Source organism: Stegostoma tigrinum, chromosome 7, assembly GCF_030684315.1.
Source record: "Stegostoma tigrinum isolate sSteTig4 chromosome 7, sSteTig4.hap1, whole genome shotgun sequence".
NCBI classification, from domain to species: Eukaryota; Metazoa; Chordata; class Chondrichthyes; order Orectolobiformes; family Stegostomatidae; genus Stegostoma; species Stegostoma tigrinum.
Window position 1 is genome coordinate 29,341,565 of NC_081360.1, and position 26,389 is coordinate 29,367,953.

Genomic DNA, 26,389 nt, shown 5'->3' on the forward strand with positions numbered 1-26,389 from the left:
CTGTCGTGTAGATATGGGTACAAATTCCATCAAGGCCAGATGGTGAGATTTGAATTCAACAAGAATCTCTAATAAAAAGCTTCTCTAATGGTAACCATTTAACAATCATTGGTTGTAAAAACCCATCTGGTTCAGTAATGTCCTTTTATGTGTGGAAATGTACCATCCTTACTCAGTCTAGCCTATATGTGCCTCTAGACTCACCGTGATGTCGTTGACTTTTAACTGTCCTCTGAAATGGACCTAGCGCGCCAATTCAAGGGCAATTAGGGATGGGGAACAAATGCTGGCCCAGCCAGTGAAGGCCACATCTAATCAACAAATTTTTAAAAAAAGCTCATTATTTGATTGGCATCCTGTTCAGAACCATAAATGTTAACACCCTCCACCACCAATGCACAGTGGCAGGCTATTGTACCACGTTACAAGATGTACTTTAACAATTCACCAAGGCTTCTTTGACAGCATCTTTCAAACCTGAAACATCTATCACTTATGTGCAAAGGAACAGCTCCGTCTCCTGAGTTCTTCTCGAAGCCACACACCATCCTGCCTTGCAACTATATCACTCCTCCTTCATTATTGCTGGGTCAAAATCCTTGGACTTACATTCTGACAGCTCTGTGGGTGTACCCAGTGCCCCATGGACTGCAGCCGTTCGAGAAGGCAGCTCATCAGCACTACCTCGAAGGCACTTAGGCCTGAATAACAAATGCTGTAACTAGCCAGCGATGCTCACGTCCGTAAACAATCAAAGCAAATAACTTTAAGTCTTAGGTTAGATCAAAAACTCACTGATCTATCCACAATATGAATTATGGTGAGACACCCTGATCAGGGGAACAATTAAATGAGTGGACAATGCTTGGTATAATTAAAATTGCGATGAAACCATTTTGAAGGAGTGGGTGTGGTAGACCCTTTCACGCAGTGGGAGAGAAAGTTGGGAGCTAAAAAGGAAATTAGGTTGACATTCTTTACAAATCTAGTCATTAATAATTGGCAAATGTAATACTAAACTAAGTGATTTTTACAACCTACTTTCCTGTTTGTGCTTAATTGTGTTTAAGTGCATATATTTTCTACCAGATTGGCTCAGTTGATGGCAATTTGAGCCCAAGTTGTACTTCCCTACTTGGAACATATTGAAATTTTGATGTTTCTCATTTGAAAATTATCCAAGATTATCACTGGCTTCCTCTTAATACTCCAATTTGCCATTTTCATGCATTTAGTGATTAAATCTGTAACTCCAATATTTGAATGTATAACAGCCTGACTCAAATGTAAATTGAGAAAAGAGAATTGATATCTTTTACCATTTCCCAGTCATGGAGCAAAAAATTCAGTCTTAGTGATGCTTTTTTTTTTACTTCCTAAGTAACTTTTGTCTTTTCATTAGCCTTACTTTTGCTGAATACATCAATCTTAAAGAAGTACTTTGAGAATGCTGCTGGGCCTGCTGTGTTCATCCAGCCTCACATTTTATTACTTTGAGAAGTTGTTGAGTTGTAGTAAGTTGCTGTTTAAATGTGACACTTTTAATCTTGTTACTGACTAGGGCCCTTTTCTGTGATGTCAACATTTTAGCAAATAGCTCAGCTTTTTCAGCAGAATGTAGGGACAACACTCTTCAGTGATAATTGAAATAAAATTATGCTGATTTGTCAGTTTGTTTTTGAAATAGCACAGTTTTTAAGTCAAATTATTTTCCTTTCTACATGCATTGAGTTTTAACCTTTTGATCCATACTTAAAATGAACTGACCCTGCATTTGGAGTACTAGCCAAATAATTTATCATTTAAGATGAGATTGCTTTTAATATGAGGATGTTTGTTTCCCTCAACATTTTCCCTCCTCACATTAAACTTTCTCCCCTTTTGTGAGTGAAGTTGAACAGAAATATTAAAATGATTCTTGTTTTTATTAGACTCCAGAACACCAAACTGTGTTGTTCACCCATGGTGCAGTTCAGAACATTGCCCACCTGCTGACTTCGCCATCATACAAAGTAAGTGCTTGAAAGTTATGTAGAGTAGAAGTACATTGAGGCCTCAGTAAAGATATTTTAAAATGTTTCCAAGACTCTTAAAATAAGAAGGTACATTTTAACCAGAAATGCCCAATTTGTTTTCTGAACAAAAATCAGGAGCAATTTTATTAATGCAAACAAAGTTTATCTGGTTTGAATGCTTACCTTTTTTTAGATCCAAGCCCTTTTTATGCATCCTTGTTCATTGCCTTCTGTTAAATGCCTGTATAGAAAACTTTCGTGTTGTTTTGAGATGTTGTTTGAGAGCCGTTCTTAATCTTTCTAATATCTCATAAGAATTGAAGTTTTTTTAATGCAGAAAAATGGCTCATATTAGGAGTTACAGTTGTTTTCATGAACTGATCACTGAACCTTTGGCCACTTTTTCCAGTTGATGTTGAATGAGAGTCTCAATCTGGCCTCCTTTTTGTATTTTGATTTAAAAAAAAAACCATTGGTCAGAGGCACAAAGATTGAAGAAGCCACAGGTATAAGAAAAGACATGGCTGTAAGAGAAATCTAAGCACAAGACTAAGAATTTTAAATTTTGGGGCATTGAAAGGTTTGGAGTTCGTAAAACTCTGCCAGAATGGGGATTTGTTCTGTGACAAATACTTGTAGTGTTGGAGATGAGAAGCGTAGTTTTAGATGCCATGAAGTTTACTGGAGCAAGGGGTACAGAGCGAGAGGCCAACCGAGAGAATGGAATAATTGGGTCTGGCATTCTTAAAGTTGTGAAAAAAAAGTTTTCTTAGCAAATGGCCTGAGATAACAATGGAGGTGGCCAAAAATCAATCTCTCTGTTGTAAGGAATACTGTGGTCTGAAATTCAGCTTGAAATCAAACCAGATGCTGAAACTGCAATTAGTGTGGTCTAACCTTACATTGCGAAGGAGAAAGGTGGATTTGATGATCACCAGGCTTCTCAATGTTGAGCCTTCTTTAAGACTGGTTGTAATTGCTAGGCTGGTTGTAGTATTTGCAAATTCAGGGCTAGGTATTGTTGATGTGTGGCAATTGATTTTCAAAGGTTTCTCAAGCCATATCTTAAATTGACTTGTAAATGAATATATTTATAATTTGATTATTTATTTAACCTTTACTTCTCAATAGGTTCAGATGCAAGCATTAAAATGCTTTTCAGTCTTGGCTTATGAAAATCCCCAAGTTTCTATGACACTAGTAAATGGTGAGTACTGCGTTTTGTGGAATTTCTTTGGCCACTTGCGATCATTTCCAGAAGTGTAGAACATTGTGTTTCAAATAACTACAGTCTAGTTTGAAATCCAATGCATGACTGACACCATAATGTGCATTTTGTTATAAACCCACAGCCACTTAACTTGTATTTTAGCAAAATACTCTTTATGGAGGCTATTCAGAATCATTTTGATAGATTCGGTCTAACTACTAAATCTGTAAAATAGTTGTGATATAACTAATTTTTAGGATCTAATTTTATAGAAGGAATTCAAGAATTCATTCAGTGTGCTTTCTCATTACATGGAATTTTTTTTTGTCAGAAATCATCTTCAGTTTTGTGATCAGAGGCACCCTGTGGCATTCTAGGTCTGAGATTGAATTGCCTTGGCTCATCTATGTTTTTTAGGACTCAAAGCCACAGGGATGGTTTTCATATTAGTATTTTGAGTGTTTTATTAATTTTATATTTGGTTTGGTTTAATTAATCCACCATTTGCTATTTTGGTCAGTCCAGTACAAATTCATTCTTTTAGAAGCTATTCTAAAGCCAGTGCAAACATTTTCTTCCAAACATTTTGGTTACAGAATGTTTAATGAATATTCTTCTTTTTTTTTAGTATTGGTAGATGGTGAGTTATTACCCCAAGTATTTGTGAAGATGATGCAAAGGGACAAACCTATTGAAATGCAACTGACATCTGCAAAATGGTACCTATTTAATTGTTTTCACTGGTGGTAATCTGTTAAAGATATGTGGCTTGCCAGTTAAACTGAATCTATCGATAAACTGTTTCCATGGCTTTGAACACAGCTGTTCAAAGCATTGTGGCTTATAGTATCATTTTGAGGATATTTACTTTGTACTTAACACATTAATCAAACTTGTCTACCATGTGCAATTGACAAAACATAAATCAAAGTCTGAACATTCCTGTTATTTCTGTTACTTATGTTCTAATCTTATCGTTTTACAGTTTGACTTATATGTGCAGGGCTGGTGCAATCCGGACGGATGATAACAGTATAGTTTTAAAGGTTGGTATGAAGTTTCACCTGTATATTCAACTTGTTTGGAGAGTGAATTTTTTTTGTGCCTTGTGTCCCCTTCAGTTTTAGTGACAGTCGTAATGCGATATCAGGCAACTTTTACTTACAGCATTGTAAGTTCTATGTTAGAGTTTGACAAAAATCAATAATGACCAAGTCTAATGTGAGCAAAATGCTCCATGTTCCCTGTGTTTCTAATGCCAACCTTCCTTGTTTTGGAGTCTGTACTGTAATTGGGATGTTGTACGAGGGGATGTGGTACAAGGGAACAAAAGGAATCTGGCCCAAAACATTTTAAAAGGCTGTATCAATGTGGCCTTTTGTAAAGAAGATCTTAAAGGTTGAGATGAAGGTCAAGACACAGAGACTTGAGGGCGTTCCAACTTATTGTGCCTAGCTGGCTGACAATCTGTCTGCATTCGAAATTTCAGGTGAAGCATGCAAAAGTCTACATTAATAGAAAGAGTGAGCTAGGGGACTACGATGATACTGTGCTAATAAAGGTTACAGAGCAAGGGCGACACAAGAAGATATTTAAATATAGGCAGATAACCTTTGCATTTGAGGCATAGAGAAATGGCGGCTGAGGTAATTCAGTAAGGACATGATTATCCATTAAGTAGCACTTACAACTCTGCTGTTGCTTCTCAAGCATATTGTCACTGGGCTAGTAATCTAGAGATCCAGTTTATCTTCTGGGAGTATGGGTTTGAATCCCACCATGGACGATGGTAAAATTTGAATTCAGTAAATCTAATGATGACCATGAAACCATTGTTGATTGTTGTAAAAATCTGTCTGGTTCACTAATGTCCTTTCAGAAAGGAGAAACTACCATCCTTACCTGGTCCGAACTGCACTCCAGATGCACAGCAATGGGGTTGACTGGTAACTGCGCTCCAAAATGGCATAACAAGCCACCTGGTTGTACAAAACTGCTAGAAAGTCTTAAAAAAATGAATGAAACCAAGCAAACCACCTAGCATCAAATAAAACACTAAAAATAACAACAGTAAACTCATTCCTTTTTAATCTGAAAAATCCTCCTCACTAACATCTGGAGGCATCTGCTAAAACTGGCTTACAGACTCGTGAGTCAGCAGTTTGATATAGCCACGCTCGTGGAATCGTGCCTTACACAGATAGCACACTCACCATAAAAACTGAATGAACTAAGGATGCTGTAAATCAAGAACAAAAACAGAAGTTGCTGGAAAAACCCAGCAGGTCTGGCAGCATCTGTGAAATAAAATCAGAGCTAACGTTTCAGGTCTGGTGACCTTTCCTCAGAACACACTCAATCATTTGGTATGTGCTGTGTCATTAGGAGGAAGTTGCCCTGGAAGTCCTCAACATTGATGCCACACCCTTGTGGCATCAGGTTAAACATGAGAAAGGAAATCTCTGGCAGATTACCACATACTTGTCCCCATCCGAGCTGATGAATCTGTACTTCTCCGTGTTGAACACCACTTAGATGAAGGATTGAGGATAATAAGTTTGCAGAATATTTGCTGGGTGACAGACTTCAATGTCCACCAAAAAGACTGGCGTGGCAGCATCACTACTGACTGTGTTAGCTGAACCGTAAAAGGCATAGCTGCTAGATTCACCCTGAGAATGCCCTCCATTGTGTTGTGTGACACTATCACCATGCTAAATGGAATTGACTTTAAACAGACCTAGCAACTCAAAGCTTGGCATCCATGAGGTGTTGTGGACCACAAACAGCAGCAGAATTGTAATTTAACATAATCTGCAACCTCACGGCCTTGCATTTCCTCCATTCTACCATTTCCAGGAACAGCACCAAGCATACCGAAAAAAATGAAATACTAACCCAGTGACGATTAAAGAAAAGGACTGCTTGTATGACAAATAGCATGAGCAGTGAGTAATAGAGAGAGCTAAATAATTCCACAACCACATTCTGGAATCCTGCCACATCCAGTCATGAGCAAGTACTTGTAGCAATCAGATGTCCTGAATAGGTGATCCATCTTGGCCCCCTCAGATGTTCGTACCATCTCAGATGGTAGTCTTCAGCCAATTCGATTCACTCCACATGATATCAAAAAACAGCTGGAGGCATTGGATACTGCAAAGGCAATGGGCTTTGACAACTTAGCAATGATAGTACTGAAGATGTGTACCCCAGAACCTGTTGCACCAGCCAACTTCTTCCAGTACAGCTATAACACTAGCATTTACCAGACCATGTTGAAAATTTCTCAGTTAGGAACTGTACACTACAAATAAGACAAATCCAAATCCAACATGACTTTTTCCAACCGTCGGTCTGCACTCTGATTAGTAGAATGGTGGAAGGTGTCATCAACCGTGCTATCAAGCAGCACTTTCTTTGTACAGCAGATGGCGAAGGCGGCAAATGGTATGTTAGCCTTGATAACAAGGATTTGAATACAGGACCAGGGATGCCTCGCTGCAATTGTACAAGGCCTTGGTGAGACCTCACCTGGAGTATTGTGTGCATTTCTGTTCTGCGTATCTGAGGAAGGAAGTTCTGGCAATGATGGGTATCTGTACAGGAGCTCCTCAAGATAGTTGCCTAGGTCCATCTTCAACAGCTTCATCAATGACCTTCCCTCCATCAACCGGTCAGAAATGAGGATGTTTGCTGATGTATCGCACAATGTCCAGCACCATTTGTAATTCCTCAGATATGAAAGCAGTCCATGTCCAGATGTAGCAAGACATAGACAGTATCCAGGTTTAAGCTGATGAGTGCAAAATGATGCCTGAGCCAAACAAATTCCAGGCAATGAACCTCTCCAGTAAGAGAAAAAAGTTAATCATCACTTCCTTGACATTTAATGGCATTATCATGGCTGAATCCCCCATTATCCACATCCTTGGGGTTACCATTGATGGGAAACTGAACTGGAGTAGCTATGTAAGCATTGTGGCAGCAGGAGCGGGTCAGGGCCAGGATTCATGCAGGGAGTAACTTCTTTCCTGACTTCCCAAAGCCTGTCCACTATCTATCAAGCATGAATGTGATGGAGTGCTTCCCTTTGCTTGATGAGTGCAGCTGCAGCAATACTCAAGAAGCTTGACACTATTCGGAACAAAACAGATGGCTTGATTGTTTTGGATATGGTGCCATTCATTACCTGTATCGGCAATGCTCAGTAACGGCACTGTGTACAAGATGCACTGCAAACGTTTACCAAGGCTGCTAAGACAGTACCTAACAAACCCAGAAACCCATGTTGTCCAGAAGGTCAAGGGCAGCAGACACATGGGAGCACAACTACCTGTAAGTTCCAAAGCCATTTACCATGCAGACTTTGAGATATATCACTATCCCTTGAGTGCCACTGGGTAAAAGTCCTGGACTCCCCTCCGTAATGGCATTATGGGTCTACTTACAACAAATGGAGTGTAGTGATTTAAGAACACAGTGCACCACCACCTTCTCGAGGGCAGCGAGTGCTGGTCAATAATTGCTGACTCAAACAGTGAAGCCCCGTTCCTGTGAATGAAAATAAAATTCGCAGAATGTAATATGCTAACATGATTTTTGCTGAGCTGCAGGTTGTGGACAACATTGAAGTAGTCATGTCTGGGAATTGGAATTTTGAGGGTTTCAGCAGCATGCACCCACGGGTGAAGGTAAATGTACTCGAGTGTATGTTTACTTCATTAATACCTTCTAGTATTTAATAACCATGGAAGTAAAGCATTAAGACATAAAGTAACGCACACTCTTTTTTTTTACCTTTAAACTTCAACCAACAAAATGTCAAAAGTTGCAAAATTCCCTTGGGAATAATTATTGAGATCACGTGCTGCCCGGAGTAATTGTGACCCATGTTTATTTATCAATCAGGAATGCAGTTGACAGTTTCTGGATTCCCAGTTAGCACTAAGGCCTAATGGGTTGCACAATATTCTGATTTGAGATCAATGCCTCATGCAGTCCTGTGATTTCTCTTGCCTTTTATACATTTCTGTGCCTGCATTTTAAGAACAATGTATTCTGAAGTACAACTTTCAATTATGATGTGGGTGCACACACTCCCATAGGCTCCAAGGGGATGGCAGTATCTGCCTTTAAATGATATGCCTCCGTTCTACCACAGGAGATACTGTGACTTGTACGATGTACCAAGAGAAGATTGATTGGAGGGTCCATTTTGTGAATTCTCTATTGTTGAGCAATGACATATGGGCATTTACTCCTGAGTAGCCTGTTTTTGCCTGCTTTTGCTTCCTCACTGCCTACAGAATTGTCATTCCATGCATTTTAAGTCAGTTGGAGAAGGACTTAACCTCAAGGCTGCATTCAGTCATTTTATAGGAAGAATATGAAGTAACGACAGTGGTTAGTTGGACCTCTGGAACTATGTTGGTGGAGGTGTCAGAAATAGAACAATCTGGGCCATTTATATAAAGCTGAGGAATGTGGCCATGAGGCTTTTTCATTGTATTTGTATTTCTAGAGCCTTAGGATGTGAGACTTCAAAGTAATATTAGTCAGTAGGGTTCTACTTGTATTTTCTGCCACACAAGACAGTATAGTTGACAACTGTTGAAGGCCTTAGAGGAAGCTTGATTATGTGATATAGTTACCATAATATGATTTTTGCAAGTGCATCCTTAGACTCCTCTGATTAGGCCCATGTATCTGCTTAAAACTGAATACTCTGAGCTGAGAACCTCAGCCACAGCTGGTTCATTCTGGAACTTCGTGTCAGAATTCTCAGGCATGCACCAGATAAGTTTAAAGACTGCTCAACTTGCGGTAGATTTGGTTTTTGGGCCACCTGTCCGAATACATCATCCTAAGTCCATGGACGTACATGGAATAGTGTAGGTTAGATGGGCTTCAGATCGGTATGACAGGTCGGCACAACATCGAAGGCTGAAGGGCCTGTACTGTGCTGTAATGTTCTATGTTCTATGTAAGTTTGGCTCAGCAGTAACATTTCTAAGCTCCAGTCCAAGAAATTTTGTAGAATGATGGAAATTACATTCCATTGCATGAGATGTCTTGGCATCAGTGCTGGTGTATTCTCCTGTAACCCATTCCCTTCAAACGCCTAAATATTTCTTTTAAGTGTTTGCCCCGTTGTTTTTAAAAGGATGATCTGTCTCCACCTCAACATTTCAGAATCCGATTGCTAGGATTAGTTAGCGACTGCTCTGTTATATCTTCCCACTAACAGATTGCTGAAAGGATAACTAAATGAAATTTGATTCTTTCTCAGCCAGTAATGTCTCTATGACCACATATTTTTTAATACGGTTAAGGTTAAGCAAGGCCTCTTCCTTCCCTGAATTAGATACTTGAGGGCTTTTTGGTTGGTATTCTACTCTGGTTGTTTAGTGACTGAAGCTTGAATCTATACAAATAACTATTCTGGTAGAGGGACGTTGTTATGTTAAGCAGAAAGCTCTCTATGATGTTGAGAAAGTGGCTATGGGTTGAGATCACTGAGTGGATGACAGACATGAGCTAATTGATTTTATTTGGCATTCAGACCTCAAAGGTTTTCTGTTTGATTGTGAACATTAACTTAGAATTTCACCTCAGCTCATTATTGATAGTACATGCCATTTTGCGTAGTCCTGACAACTGAAATTCTTGGTGGAGGAGTGTAATGCCATCTGGGTCCTCCATGCATGTGCAAATAGCTCACAGCAGTCATCTTTAATGGTGCCGTGGGCTGGGAGGACATTTGAAAATAAGTTGCCTTAGAATCTTATCAAACCCCAGTCTGAAATTTGCAGGAATACTAATGGCATGTTCTGGACATGGGTTGATTGTTTTTACGCTATTCCATTGTTGCTTTACAGAAACAACATCACTTTTTTGTTTTTTAAACACCTGCAAGATTTTTACATTCACTGCTGTTGATGGAAATGAAGCACCTTTTGACAAGGATGTCATAATTGTTGATCCAGTTTGAATCTGTCCTGCTGTTCCTGGAAGGGAGCATTCACTGAAATGTTAAATCTCATTCTTGCATGTAGTCAGTGTTTGATTTTAAAAATGCCCAGTGATCCAGAATTTTTTTTCCTTGTTTGATCCTTTTTGACTTTTTTCAAATTTATCTTTTCTGATCTTAAACTTATCTTTTTCTCCCAGATTTTGAGTCTAATTTGCCCTTCTCTAATGTGCCTCTTTCTTTCTCGATTGTTAAATCTCATTGCTTAATGAGGTAGACAAAATGTCACACTCTCTCGACACATGTTCAAGAAGGCAGATTACTGCACCTTTCTCAAGGGCAGTTGGGACAATTGATATCCCCTCCTCCCTACCCAGCTTCCTCCCTACCCAGCTGCACTGACATCCTATTTAAAAAAAATAAAAATCTGGGTTCCCAGATACTCCTTTTGCCCTTGCCACTTTGCAACCAGCTCATACTTGCAGCAGGTTACAGCGCAAAATGTTTTATAAGTGAAGAACGCAGAAAAGAGTATAGTTAATGGAGCACAGTGAGAGATGTTTTGCTTCAGCAAGGTCTAACCCGGTCTGAATCATTAAGTTAGGTTTCCATTGAAACCAACATGATATTCCTTGTTGTGGTACCACTTTACCTCCTACCAAAATATACATGTGTTGAGTTGGTTATGTTACACAATGTCATGTGGGTTCAGTTGAAAACAAAATAGAATTTTAAGGTGACCTATTTTAAGACATGGGCTTGTTGAATCACTATAATACAGTTGAATGATAACAGGATGACAGTACACTAAAAATTCTCTAATCCTCAAAAATTCTCAGTTGATGTTCATGTGAATCTCCTAACCATAGAAACCTATTGTGTGTACATCGAATATCTTGATTAATTTGAGCAAATTTCTTCTGTCTAGACACTCCCTTGCTTGGTTAGAATGTGCAGTAAAGAGAGGCTGCTGGAGGAGAGGGTGGAAGGTGCTGAAACCTTGGCATACTTGATAGAACCTGATGTAGAGTTGCAGAGGATTGCCAGCATCACAGATCATCTTATTGCAATGCTTGCTGATTACTTCAAATATCCAAGTTCAGTCAGTGCAATCACAGATATTAAAAGGGTAAGTTTTTCTCTAACTTGTAATTCTGTAAACACTTTATTTTGAGGAATTGTAATGTTCATTATCAAGCACGTAATATTTATTAGCAATATATAGATGACTAGTTTTCAATATTAGTCTTAATAGGATAATTCATTACAAAAGCATTTCTCTTCAAGGTTTTAACTTAAATAATTGCACAGTAGTAAATTTCTGTTCTTTTTGCATTGCTTAAGCTGACACAGGTCTGCCAGAGGGCAGCAACCTGTGAATTAATTGTTCCACTGTTGTCTTCACTGTAGCTTCACATCTCTGAGATATGGGCTGTAGGGTAGAGCGCATTTTCTCTACTATGTCCGGGAGATAGGGTCATTCACTTAAAAGCAAATTCTAGCCCAAGTTCGCTATTTTTGATAAACCTTCAGTAAAAACAGCTGTTTTAGTTATTCTGCCTGGCAGTGATAAAGCACATATTGTATTGTTACACAACAAAACTGGCAATTGTTTGCTGCAGTTAGTGAATTATTTATTTGTAATGTGCAATGTCAACAAAAGGAGATCTAATTTTACCTTTTAATGCTTTGTATATTGTAGCCATAGTTTCAGAGTTTAAATTGGCAGTTTTTTCTTGTAATGATGTCCTCTTCACATAATTAAAAATGGATAACTGTTGAAGAATTATCTGATAACAATATGCATGAAGAATATTTGGATATTAATTCATTTTAAATACTACTGTATTTATTGATAATTAATTAATTATAATGGTTACAAAGATGCAAAAATGCTTCATTCTTCTCCTTTCCTAATATTCTTCAGCTTGACCACGACCTCAAACATGCTCATGAACTTCGCCAAGCTGCGTTCAAGCTGTATGCCTCCCTTGGAGCGAATGACGAAGACATCCGGAAGAAGGTGAGTCTGGGAGAGGGGCGTCCCCCGGTCCTGGCAACCAACAGGCAGGGAGTGACGTCAACCTGAGAACAAGGTGAAGAGAATTAACAGTGACTTTACGAAAGAGCGTAATCAGATCTGAAGAATGAATGGGATTGAAACTCATTTGTCTAGAGAAATGAGTTGTGACGTATTCATGTTGGATTGAGAAGTACTGTTGTTTCCTGTGTTGAATCTGCACTGGATCCTTAAGTTACATTCTTTGCATGAGTTCGTAACAATAGTAACAAAATAAGCACTGTGAAGTGTAGTGTATAGTACTGACTCACATAATACAGTAGTACTGTAATACCAGTTATATAAATGCTTGCCTACCTACTTGCTGCAAACCGGAAGTACTCAGCTTCTGTTTCTGTATCACTTTTAATTTGTGGCCTGCTGATGTGTTCATTTGTGTTGCTGATGTGCAAGTTTAATTGTAAATAAAGCTTTGTGCAATGACATTGCTGGTAGCTTGATTTCTGAATCCACAGTTAAGCAAAACATTGTTTTCAGGTAACTTGGATGACTGCATTTAAAATATAGTTGAAATTTTAATCCGCACACAGCGATATGATAAGCCACCAAAATGGGATTTTGCCTTTAGCTTATATTACATAAAAGAGGACCGTGTTGTGCATGCAGCGTACCCATCTAAATAGAGAGCCGCCAATGCTGAAAAATATCCATTCTGCGATATTGCTCTGGCAATATGACTGAAGTCTGAAACGTTTTAGTGTCCTTTTCCTTTGACAATGTGGCGTAATCAGTTTTATGTATTTTCTGTGCTTTTCATGAGCAAAATTTTCAAAATTAACAAAGCGATGCCATGGACTTTGAAAAGAATTTGTTCACAGTTTCCTCAAATAATTGTCACCTCTAACTTGGTGCAGGGTCTGATATTTTACTAATTATTAAAATCATTTCTTAGTTTTGTTTTAAGTTTCAGGTTTAAAATATGAGAAATGGCATTTTGGCCTATTGTTTGTTTGGAAATTGAAACTTTGCAATCAGTTTCTAACAAAACTGAGTTGGCTACAGGAATGAAATACTAGAATGACCAAAACGTAGGTAAATCAGAATCTGATCCTGAATATGTACATTATCTGACACTGTATGCTTGCAGTAACCCAATGTGGCATTCTGTGGGTCTGCAATGTATTTTTTATGGTTAATGTTTGTTACACAGTAATATATGGTTATTGGTCAGGGCACCTGAAATGCCTCATTTCACTTTAATTATGTGGCTTTTGGGGTGATCACATGCTTAAAGTGCAGTTTTAGCGCCACTGGTCCGAACGTTTAGGGTGCTAATGTTAATTGAAAGCGATAGGTGGGAGGAAGTGCACAAGAAAAATCCCTTTTTTACAAAAAACAAGATTAAAACACATTGATCCCACTTCAGTGGCTTTCGCACAGTTGTAGTGAAATCAGTTTTTGTGGGCTGTTTAAGTACATTATAATGCAATCTTTTTTTGTGAAATTGGTGCAAAAATGTTCAAGTTAATTTAATCCAAGTTGTAAAAGTAAAACATAGAAGAGGTTATTTGATTCATTGTACTTGTGCTGTTTCTGGCTCTTCGGGTCTTTCTCTCTTCCTGCACTGAATAAAATTATAAACAATATAAACTAATGATATAATTTGAATCATCTTATTAATCTTACAAAAATTAATTACTTCACACTTTTGAGTATTAATTTTTAAATATTTATTCATGGGATACGAGCATCGTTAAAAAGGCAAGCATTTGTTGACCATTCCTAATGGATCCCCATCTCTTGAGAAGGTAGTGGTGAGACATTTTAAACTACTTCTACACTAGGTATACCCACAGTGCTTTTGGGGAGGAAGTTCAAAGTTTTTGACCCAGTTACAGTAAAGAAACAATGTTATAGTTCTAAGTCAGGGTGATTGCAGGTGGTATAAAAACGGAAAGTACTGAAGGAACTCGACAGGTTTGGCAGCATCTGTGGAAAGGGAAACAGAGTTAACGTTTTGAGTCCAATATGGCTCCTCTTCGGAATTGGCGCGCTTGGTGGTGTTCCTGTGCAACTGCTGCCCTTGTCCTTCTAGATGATAGAGGTTGCAAGTTTGGAAGATGCTGTTGGAGGACCCTTGACAAGTCGCTACAGTGCATCTTGAACATGGAGCATGTTCCTGCTGCTGTGTCCTAGTGGTGGCAGACTGATTATTTAAGGTAGCTAGGCTGCTGATTCAGTGGGTTTCTTTGTCCTTGATGGTGTCAAGCTTCTTTAGAATTGTTGGAGCTGCACTTATCCAGGCCAGTGGAGAAAATCCCACCCATGTTCCTGACTTCCATCTTGTAAATGATGGACTTGTGAAGTTGAGGTGAGTTATTTTTGTCCTTTTCATCAGTCTTTGCCCTCTTTATTTGTTACTATTCTCACTGTACGTTTGAAATTTTTGTCATCCACAAACACTGAAACTGTGCTTTGCTTTGAAAGGATGCTTAGTCCTGGTCATTAATGAATATTAATAACAACAGAGATCCCAATACCAACATTTGAAAGTCACTACTGCCTGCACATTCTTCCTGCCTGAGAAAATAACTGTTCACCATTAATCTCGGTTTTGGTCTTTTAGCCAATTTTGTATCCACACTATGCCTTTGATCCCTCAAACATTTGCTAAGAAGTCTATTATGTGCACTTTATCAAATCTGTTTGGTAGTTTAATTACACATTGACGGCATGACTGTCATCAAAGAACACAGTTGAATTAAGCAAATAGTTATAAATCCACTCTGGTTGTCAGTGATTAACCCATATTTTTCCAAGTGCCAAGTAGTTTTGGTTTGGAATAGTATTTCTCTGTTTCATCATCGCCAATATGACCAACTGGCTTGGTTAATAATGGTTGGATTCCTCTCTTGCTCTGTCCCTCGTTTCAACAAGTATGTAATGTGTGAAGGTTACCTGTCCTCTGACACTTCTCCCATTTCCACAAAGCATTGGAAGATTGTGGTCAGAACCACTGCATTTTCTCTTTCAACAAATGTAGGATGTATCACTTTGGAACCAGGTGACTTGTAATTTGAATACTGTTAATATTTATACCCTTATCTATACTTTATTCTATGTAATTTTTCTACCATATCTTGCTGTGACATTAACAGCATTTCTTTAATAAACAAAGCCAAAAAATCTCTTAGTACTTCTGCTATGCCCTTTGCCTCTGCAAGAAGATCTTTTTCATTCATAATCAATCTCCCTTGCTTTTGATTATCCTATTTGTTTCTGTATATTTTTAAAATATATTTGCATGTTCTTTTATGTTTCTTGCTAGTCGATTCTCAAGCCTGGACTTTGTCTCCTATTTTCTTTCTCACCTCTTCCTTGTTCATTTTGTGGTCTGCTCGGTTCTCTACTGAATTATTCAGGAGAAATTTATGATTACCCTCGTCTTATTTTGATTTTGACTCGATATCTATAGTAATTCAGGGCTCTAGCTTTGAATTGCTGCCTTTCTCCACCATTGCAGGAATGTGTCTAATCTGTACCTAAACTGTCTACTCTTTGAATGCCCCCATTGTAATTTATTGTTTTACTCCTCAATCCTACACTCCAATCCACCTGTTCTAGATCTTTCTTCAAATGATTGAAATTACTGTTCCTTCAGTTTGGTATTTTTATGCCTGTGTTTTTTTTTCATCTTTTCTTTAGACACAGCATTGTTTCTCTCTATCTACTCTATCAAACATACCATAATTTTGAACCCCTCCTCTGAAATCTCCCTTTAAACTCAACTTTTTTGAGAAAATCAATCCCACCGTCTCTTTTTTCCAGTATCATTATGGTGAATCTCTGTGTCAACTTCAAGGCATTTGACATTCTTTCTAATGTACATTGAAACTTGACCAATGATTTAGTAATATTATTGGATCATCTTTTTTGAGATATAATTTATGCTGGCCCGATTTACAAATTTGACTTTTTCTCTTACAATCCCAGGATAAAAATGATATGAATTTGGTGACATTGTATGCAAGTACTTTCAATGCAAATGTACTCCAATAGTGTTCATATGCTGTCCTGTCATAGAGCTTGATAGAGTTTTATAAACAATAAAGATTAGGGATTTGCATATAAAGATACACAGTACCGTTCCCATATAACTTCTGAGGATATTCATAAAAAAAGGCCCTTTTAATGTGCTTCAGTGGCACATAATTCTTTTAAGGAATAGTTTTCACTTAACAGTGGATGCTGATTCTCTCTTGTTCTTTATGTGCGTATTGTTCATTAACAACTGCATACTGACCACTATGGCTCATGTTAATGTGTCTTTTATTATGGTTGGGCAGGGAATAAGACTATCTATGTATATTATATTGCATTTGCATATGGGCACTTGTTTGGATCTGACCTTGTATCAGCACAACCGAGAATTAAATTGATTCAAAATTCACTCATTACCCATAACTGTTTTATCTTGAATCGTTCATTATTCATTTGTAGGCAGTAGGCAGGTGTTCCACTGCTTATTCTAATGACTGGGAAACTGAGTTATAGTCTCACGTTGTTTATTTCTCAAGTCCACTTCCTCAATGTAAAATTCAATTAGAATTTAAAACATAACCCTTTTCTGCATTCACATGCATTGTGCGGTTTGTTGTCTAATTAGAAAGCTCCACTGTTACTAATTGTCAGTGATTGTGGCTCTCTCAGTCTTGCTATCCAAACATTGAGCACTATCTATAATGGCCATTGAAGGTATAATTATTTCAAATGGAATGCATAAAATTTCTCAACATAACAAACAATTGGAATTCATATTAAATCTGCAAATTATGAAACTAAATAATTTAACATATGCAATATATTTACTATTCAGAATAAATTGCAATAAACAGAATCATTTAACAGTGTATGTTTACATCATAGGCAGAACCTTGGAAACAAGACTGTGCCCACTATGAGAAATTTTGTATTTTTAAATACCTGAAAAGATGCACCCAAATACATTCCATATTCTAAAACATGTTCCTTTGTGCTTCAGGATCTCTGCTGTCTGCTACCCAGGACCTGTGCAGTTATAGTGCTCTTAAAAAAAAAAGTCTGTCCTTTTAATTTTTGAATATGTTTGTGCTTGAATCATCAATTTGGTGCATCTCCCGTCTGTAATTCATGCATAACTATCAATTGCATTATTTGCTACAATCAACCCATGGCAGATTGGAGCTATAATTTGAGAATATTACAAGAATGAATTGTGATATTCAGTGCCCAGAATTTTAACCTACTGAAATAAGGCTTGCAGTGAAGCTGGACATAAATTTTTGCTGCTCCAAATGATTTGTTTCCACATCTTATTAATTTTAACAAATGAGTTATAGGATTCTTTTACCTTGGGCCTATTCAGCATTGCTGCCAACATTTATAATATATTTTTGATTCATCTTCACAGTGAGAAAATAATTAGATGTTATTTTCCAGGACATAGTTCAGACACTTTCATGCATGAAGTCATCTCCTACAGCATGAGTTGTTTAAATTCTTCCCACACTATGTTCAATATACTTTGTAATATTTTAATCAGAATCTAGGCCAATAACTGACATCATGTAATTTCTGAATTAAATCAATTGCACTAACTTGTAAAGAAATATTTTTTAATTTGCTTGGGAAAACTTGGCGTGGTCTGACATTTTTGTTTGCACTCGGCCTTTTCTGCCCACTCCAAAGCTGTTTCCTGGCTTTGAAATAAGATTTAGGTGTTTTTAGTTAATCCCCAGTTAGTTCTGTGTTCTGTCCTTTTATCATAGTAACTACTTTTATTTCTTCAAAATAAATAGTTAATTTATTTTTTTATTGCACTGTGACTTAAAAAAAACCATTTCATACTGTCCCATATTCAGGCTTTTGGATTTCTTTTGTGTTTGTAAGGACAGCTGTAGGGAGCCTCTGAACAGCTCAGAGTTAGATTGTCGTGTGGCTTATTATGTACATAATGGTAGCAACTGAAGATCTTTGTGACTGTTTCATTCATCATTGTTTATTTGTGTGAACTTTTTCTGGTAATTTTATGATTTCTTAAAAACATCAATGATATTCAACCCATCTCATTTCTTACCACAGCTGCTCAGGATAATTACTGTTCACCAATGTGATTCTCCTTAATTGATGCTTTTGCAAAAAGCAGTTTCAATTCAGCTTTTAATTTCAAATGTTTTACATTTCTGGAATGGCAAGTAGGAAATTAAACTTGGTACCTGAAGGGAAATATATACATAAAATATAATAGACTTTTTTGAAGTTGTGGTTAAGGCATGTTGTTGGAATTGCATAATTGAAGCTGTAAACTGTACCTGTTAATGCTGCACATAGTGGGACACATGGTGCCAAATACTGCCTGAAGTAAAAGAATGTTTGTTTAATTCTTCAGCACCAACATTCCTCATCTTTCAGTACAAAAAGGTTCCTTGCAAAATTAGAATACTCACCATCAATGGCTCATTTCAAAAACAAGAATTCAGAACACTTGGAATGCCTTTTTGTCTTTAATGCTGTTACCCTAGTATGGCAGACCTGACATAGAGTTTGTGAATGCAGCACACGAGAATTGACCAGGTTGCTGATGTTCAATTAATAATTGCATGTCAAGTCATTTCCTAGCTTAGTTTTCAAAATCACATTTTCTCAATGCTACTCACTGTGTTCAATATCAATCATGCTGGCAAGTGGTTAGCAATGCTTCCTAACAGCATCAGGGGCCCAGCCTTAGCTGACTGGCTGTGTGGAATTTGTAGGTTCTCCCTGTGTCTGCATGAGTTTCCTCTGGGTGCTCCAGTTTCCTCCCAGAGTCCAAAGCTGTGCAGGTTAGGTGGATTGAGCATGCTAAATTGCACATAATATTCAAGGATGTGCAGAGTAGGTGGATTAGTCGTGCTAAATATGGGGTTACTGGAATAGAGTAGGATACTGTTCAATGCAGACATAATGGTCTGAATAGATTTTATATGCACTTTAAGAATTTAGTGATTCAATACTATGATTCTATTCAAAGTAACGGAATAACACAAACGTGCATAGCGAGATTGATGCCCTAACCGTAAGTAATTTAGGTAGCATTCTGATCTTAATTGCTGTTTAATTGGTAAGTTGCTAAAGCTGTAGTGCAAAACAGTTGCCAGTATTTAAAATGCTGCTGATCATTGTTAATGTTTTAAATGTTTAAAATGCAGTTCTCCATAATCTGTTTTACTCTACTGGGATCTAAACAACTGCTGTAAAGTTACACTGTAAACTTAAGGGACAAGTACCTTCAGAATACTGTAGATTGGGCATATTATAGTAGATTTAATTATTTATTTTGGATCTTAATAACATAAAGGTATGAACAACAAATTATTTATAAAAGCTACAGATTTCATGTTTTTTTTTCATTAAATATTTATGGGAATTTTAAGTGAGCTGAAGGGCAATTGAACACTGGGGTTCAAATTATCTTCTCAGCAATCCGAAGGTTAGGTAACAACTTTCAGCTTCATATACGCATTTGAGCTAACCATTTTACAATGAATCAACAACTGATTGTAAAACGACAGTCCATTCCATTCAACGGTTGTCGTTATTACAATGACTATAGTAAAGTTCTTTTTGCCAAATGGACTTTCTGGTTTGCTTTTTAATGAAAGTTTAAGATTATTCATGCTTTAGGTTACAACATAACAGTTAAGACATGTTATGGGACATTTAGAGTTAAAAATGAAATCTATAAAGCATAATGTATGATATCAAACACTAATAAACTGATTATTGAGCTCCATGTAAGCAGGGTTATTTAAATATTAATTATAATGATTCACAATTTAAGATTATTTTCAATAAAGTTGTTGAAGTATTCATGAGCCATATATGTCATAATATGTTACACAAAAAAATGCATGTAGCAGATGTATCTTTTCTCTGGAAGCAACTGTAAAGGGTCAGGAAATGTGTGACTTTGCTTTTGGTATTGCAATACAACATTCATAATCTCCTTTACTTTTCAGTCACCTCTATCTACATGTTACTGATGCTTCCTAACATTAAAAAAAAATTGAAGGGTTTCGTGCGTGATTAAATTATTACAAAGCATTGTCACCAATCTACATATCTGTTTTTCTTTTAATATCAATAGTTTTATTAACAGGTCCTGATCAAAATTAGTTGAGTTAGGCTTGCTGTGTGGAGGAGAATGACTGATGTGTAAGTTGTTAGTTGGATTAATCGTTCATCTCCCTGAACATTTTTAATAACAGCATTATAGCCAAAAGCCCTGAAGGGCATTAATAGACATTGCTTAAAAATATATGTGAAATGTTTGGGTTAGATTCTTTTTAAGTAGTTGATCATTTCAGTGATTTGCCGATGATGGTAATCAAATCTTAGTGCTGATTAAAACAATGTAAAAAGCCATTGACTAAATGATTACAGTAATGTGCACGCATTTTTAGGCACGGTAATTAGACATGGTAACACTACAGTGGTCCACTGTGTGCTAGCCATTTTATTATGTTAATTCAACAGCTTTTACAATGAATAAAATAGAATGGCAAATTCAGAGTGGACCATTGTAATGTAGCATTCCATGTCTAATTGCTTATTGATTGGAAGGAATATGGTAGTAATGCCTTATTAATCTGATGGTTGAAACTTCGGCTGATTTGCTCACTTAGCAACAGTTCCATCAGTAGATCAGAAGTTCGAAAGTTGCAGCTCCTTCCTTAGGTTTGAGTTCATATACTACGATAACACCTGAATATAGAGTGTTTGACGGTAGTGCCTTTTTTCGGGTGAGATGTTAAGCTAAGATCGGAAAAGCTCAGCAGGTCTGACAGCATCTGTGAAGAGAAATCAGAGGTAATGTTTTGGATCACCAGACCCAAAACATTACCTTGGATTTCTCTTCACAGATGCTGTAAGACCTGTTGAGCTTTCCCAGCAACTTCTGTTTTTGTTTCTAACTTACGGTGTCTGCAGTTGTTTCAGTTTTTATTTTGTTAAGCTAAAAAGCCCGTTTCTGTGGAAGTTAAAGCTGACTTTTCATTATTCAAAAAAAAAAGCAGAATTGTATCAGTTTTCAGTGTGTGTTTCCTTAATTAATGCTGTAAAACAACTTACATCTGTTCCTTGTATTTGATTGTGGGCACGGTGACTTTTGTGTTTGCCAACATAGCAATAACTGCACTACACAGTAATGCATTCTGTGATGTGATTAAATACAATATAAAAACAAATTGTGTTATTGGGAGCAGAAGGATTTAGCCAAAATGTAGTGTGTAGTATCTAGTAACCCTGGTAATGCAAGTGATGTATATCAGCATAGAAATAACTCTCTGCTCCAATTTTAGTTTTATTAAATGTGGTTTCCTGCAACTATGGTCTCGGTACGAGGTCATTTCACTTTGCATCAGTGCTAAAATTATAGAATAAAGTGAGATGGGATACTTCTTGATTGGGAACAGATCAGAGTGAAATTCCTTGAAGGAAATGTTCTACTGGTTTTAGGAATGGCTTTGACTGCTATAGTCTGCCGTAGTTGCTAAAAGGCTGTATAGTAAAAGTATAGTCTAAGGCAGGCAAAATTTTAATTTTCAATGAATCTAAACTATAGCTTTGGCTATTGTGTGAATAAAATTTGTTTGTTAAGCACAAGCATTCCAGTTTAAGCAGTGGGGATTGTAAATCCTGTCCCACTGCAAAAAGCTTTCAGAGAGGTTTAAAATAATATGTATTCATAATGGGCTTTCATTTAAAGAAATATAATCTGTGCATGTTAAATCACCCTCCTAAAGTTGCTTATTGGCTCATTTTGCCACTAAGCACAAAATATTTGGACACAGATTACTATTGTCTCCATCCATCTGTCTCTCTCTGCCTCTCTCCCCACTCCTCCTCCACCAAGAAGACCAACTTATTTTGTTGAGTTTGACTTGAAGAAGCAGAGATTTATTGTCACTTTCCTTAGCTAGAAAGTAGGGAAGATAGTGTAATGTTTATATGATCTACTGGTCTTTCAACAGTATTCTCAAACTATTATCGCCATCAGTCTTCAGCCTTAAATATTTTGGGCTTGGTGTTTAATCTAAACTGATTGACTAAATCGTAACTGTTGATTCCAACTACAGTTCAGAGCTACACGTGACAACGATGACTGGGAAGGAACCTTGTCATGACTACTTAAGCTTGGTACATTGGTGTGATGGTTCTTATGCCTCCACAACGCCACAAAATAAGTAAATATGAATGTGGCTTTTTTTTTAAAAAATGCTATCTGCTATCTTCAATCAAGAGGGTCTTTAGAATGCAAGATGTATAAAGAATAAAAGATGCAAATTGATTAGGGATTTGTTTCGTTTTCTAACACAAATTTGAATTTCGCAGTCAATAAAGATGCACAATTCCAGGGGCAAATGTTTTGGGGGCATTAGTTTTCAAAACTGACTCTGTACCCCAATGTGGATGTTTTATTTATAGGTACCAATTTTCAGTAGGTGATGCTAGTTGAGTTGAGACTAGTTACCTAATAATGGTTGTTTGAAAGTTACACTTTATTAATTTGCAAGAGTTTCATGGTCAATTAAGTTGATTTAATGTGATCACTTATAACTTTGAATACGTATTACATATAGTGCTATAGTAAAGTCTTGAACATTTTTGAAAAGAACTTTTTGAGAACAGATGCTATATTGCTTTGCTAAAATACTGATTTTTTTCCATCTGTAATTAAAAAGGTTGTGCCAGTTGAATAATAGAGGTGCAGTAATGTCTCATCAGTGATTGTGTTGTAGTTATTTTACCTCTTATGCATGTACCAATTTATGAACAAGATTTTGATACAATGTACCCTATGCTGATCAATTGTAAAGTTAAGTCCATTCAATCCAGGACGAAGCTAGAAAATTTTCAGTAGACTCAAGATTTTTAATCAATACACATGGTGTGACCTAAAATTGAAGTTATGAAATAACCATATCAGGATGCATATACTTCATTTTAATTTTAAAATTGCTCGCATGTGGAGTGATAATTTAGGAAAAAAAAATCAGTGTGAAAGAGGACATTATAGTCTTTGAGATTCCTTTAAGGGTACAGGAACTGAGTGATTATGTTACTGGGCTAGCGATGAGGCTGAATGCCATGATGGCAAAAAGTAACACTAATTGGTTGCTGGACCAGCACCCTGAAAAAAATGATGGTGGAAACTGCCAGGTTGTTTATAAAAGCCCAGTGGAACATTCATGCCCTTCAGGGAGGGGCTTCTTTCTCTACCTGACCTACATTGAACTCCTGTCCCTACACTGTATTGTTGTCTGTAAATGTTTTCGAGGGGCAATACATACTGCTCCATCACTGTTGCCCTGTTTTCCAACAACTAAATAGAAACTGTTATATCTTGATTTGCAGTTTATATGGACGGGTTGAAACTGAATGAAAGAAAGGCATTTTAGGGAGATTGCTTTTGAAGGCTGGTGAGCCAGTTATTTCTCTGAGAAAATGTGTTGTGAGGCTGACACTTGATGCAAATATCTCAGTTTCTCAGGTGAAAGTCTGCCTTGGAAATGGTATCCTTGATTGGTTGGCTGCACGTTGCCAAATTAAATGCCCGAGTATTTTTTTTTCTTGAAGTCTAGTGCAATTTAAGAAGTATTGCACAAGTACAGGGCTATTGTAAAGCCTGATTTTAAAGGATTAATTTCAGTGATCACCTGGGACTAGAGACTGAGTGTTGCCTTCTCAACTGCAGCTAGAATTTTAATGTAGTAAAATGTTACAAGACGTTTCACAGGCGAATTCTCAAAAAAAAAAATTGGCATTGAGCATATGGAGAAATGTTATGAAAGGTGCAGTTTCAGACCAGATTTTCGAGAGGATGAAAATTTTAGGGAGGAAATCTTGAGCCTCAGGTTGAAAACAGCTGAAAGTGAGAGTTTGGGAAAAGAAACCAGAATTGACGGAGGGGAGAGGTGTGGGAGCATTGCAGGGAGGGGCAAGAGCAAAGACATTGAGAGATTTAACCATAAGGTTGAGACTTTTAAGCATTGCTGGACTAGGAAAGGGAACATAAATGATGCATGAACAGAATTTGCTTTAAATTAGGGTACAGTCTATAGTCAAATGTATAGATAGTGATGAAGATTGGCTAGATAGGAAAATATTGTAACTGTTGACTCTGGAGCAAGCATACATATGGATGAGGATATCCACAGTTTATGATCTGAGGCAGAATCGAATAATATGAATGTGGAAATCGGCACTTTAGAGTAGAGTTTAAGTTCCTATTGTGGAAACTCAATCATTGAACAGATTCAAGACAGAAACCGATAGATTTCTGCAGATTACTTATATTGAAGATTGGGGAAATGGCATGGGAAAGTGATGTTGAGCTGGATGATCAGCCATAATCTAATTGAATAATAGAGTAGACTTGATGTGCTGAATGATCTGCTCCTGTTCGTATGTTCCTTCCAGTGTTTGTGGTAGGGGTCAAAGCCTGCAGTTTCTGTTTCTGAATTTTTCTTTTGAGAGTAATTTCTGCTCATCTAGTATTAAATATTAGACAAACATAATGACAAATCAGGCACAATAGACAGTTTGAGAAGTGGTAATGTTGATAAGGGATGGCTGTCTTGTGAATTGGGAGAGGATTGAAGGTAGATTATGGCGTAACCCAGAGGTAACAGCGTAGAAACGTTTGAAAAACTATTTTAGAAGATAATGTGACAAATATGTGTTGAATTTGGTGAAGGCAGCTGGATAATGGAGAAGAGAAGTTGGATGAAGGCTGTGTGGTTACTGTATCAAAGGCTGCAGACAGGTCAAGGAGGATGGAAAGTGGTAATGCATGACAATTACAGTCACAGGGTGGCAGTTTTGATTTTGATGGAAGCTATTTCAGTGTTGCGGCCAGGATGAAAATCTAATATGTGAGGTTTAATCAAAAACTGGAAGAAAATATTTTATAAGCCTTTAATATGTCTACAACTTGACCAAGATTGATTTCCACTTTCCTTCATCCATGTTTATTTCCATGTATGAAGTAAGGCAGTACAGAAAGAGGTCAATCCAACAACATATTTTTGTTTTGTTTCATCTTTTGAATAGAGATATAGATGTGGAGAAACCAAAGTAACCAAATCTAAGAAATATCTATTCACAATTTGTCACTTAGTGGTCAATTTTTAATCATCATTTGGGAGCGGCACGGTGGCTCAGTGGTGAGCACTGCTGCCTCACAGTGCCAGGGACCTGGGTTCGATTCCAGCCTCAGGTGACTGTCTGTGCGGAGTTTGCACATTCTCCCTGTGTCTGCGTGAGTTTCCTCCCACAGTCCAAAGATATGCAGGTTAGGTGGATTGGCCATGCTAAATTGCCTGTAGTTGTTCAGAGGTGTGTAGGTTATAGGGGGATGGGTCTGGCTGGGATGCTCCAAGGGTCAGTGTGGACTTGTTGAGCTAAAGGGCCTGTTTCCACACTGTAGGGATTCTATGTGAAAAAATCACTTTTAAAAGATTATGAAAAATTAATCTTTTACTGTTTTGAAAGGGTTTAGAATGCAGACAGTGCCAATCAAGATGATACATTTGATGATCTCTATTTCTTAGATTGGCTGAGTTACCACTGCATGGGAGCTTCTGACAAGACCAGTTCATTTCAGGATTGTTGCATGGGTGGCTTTTTATTTGCTTGCATACTTTATTACTCTGTTGCAATTTCGTTTGTGGATGATAAAATGTAGAATCATGGTGTTGCGTAATAGAAAATGGAAACCAACTTGACCCCAATTTGTGACTAATAAGTTAATGTAGATTATTTATCTTCTATTCTTTCAAACATATATATTTTGACTGAAACACTTATTGTATCTTGATGTTGTAATGAGTGTGTTGAGAAATTGCTATGTTTGTAAAAGCTGTTTGAATATTTTGAATGCTTTTTATTAAGACCCAGATAAAATAATACACCTTGTAAATTGCAAAGACTTGACTTAATTTGTGAAGTTGCAAACCCTGTTGATTGCTTATGCTACTGTTTGTTATCTTTTTGTTATAGATTATTGAGACTGAAAATATGATGGATCGAATAGTGACTGGCTTAGCTGAGTCTAGTATCAAGGTGCGGTTAGCTGCTGTCAGGTATGGACT

General features: G+C 37.2%; 1 protein-coding gene across 6 annotated transcripts in view; it reads left to right on the forward strand.

Annotated features, from left to right (window-relative positions):
* armc8 (armadillo repeat containing 8) overlaps positions 1–26,389 on the forward strand; it is a 93,252-nt gene that overhangs the window by 31,490 nt on the left and 35,373 nt on the right. For all 6 annotated transcript variants that reach the window (XM_059647140.1, XM_059647145.1, XM_059647143.1 and 3 more), the window contains 7 exons: positions 1,932–2,012; positions 3,147–3,222; positions 3,854–3,944; positions 4,211–4,271; positions 11,127–11,327; positions 12,126–12,221; positions 26,298–26,380. In XM_059647140.1, the coding sequence (XP_059503123.1) occupies positions 1,932–2,012; positions 3,147–3,222; positions 3,854–3,944; positions 4,211–4,271; positions 11,127–11,327; positions 12,126–12,221; positions 26,298–26,380 (689 nt within the window). The remainder of the gene's footprint in view (positions 1–1,931; positions 2,013–3,146; positions 3,223–3,853; positions 3,945–4,210; positions 4,272–11,126; positions 11,328–12,125; positions 12,222–26,297; positions 26,381–26,389) is intronic.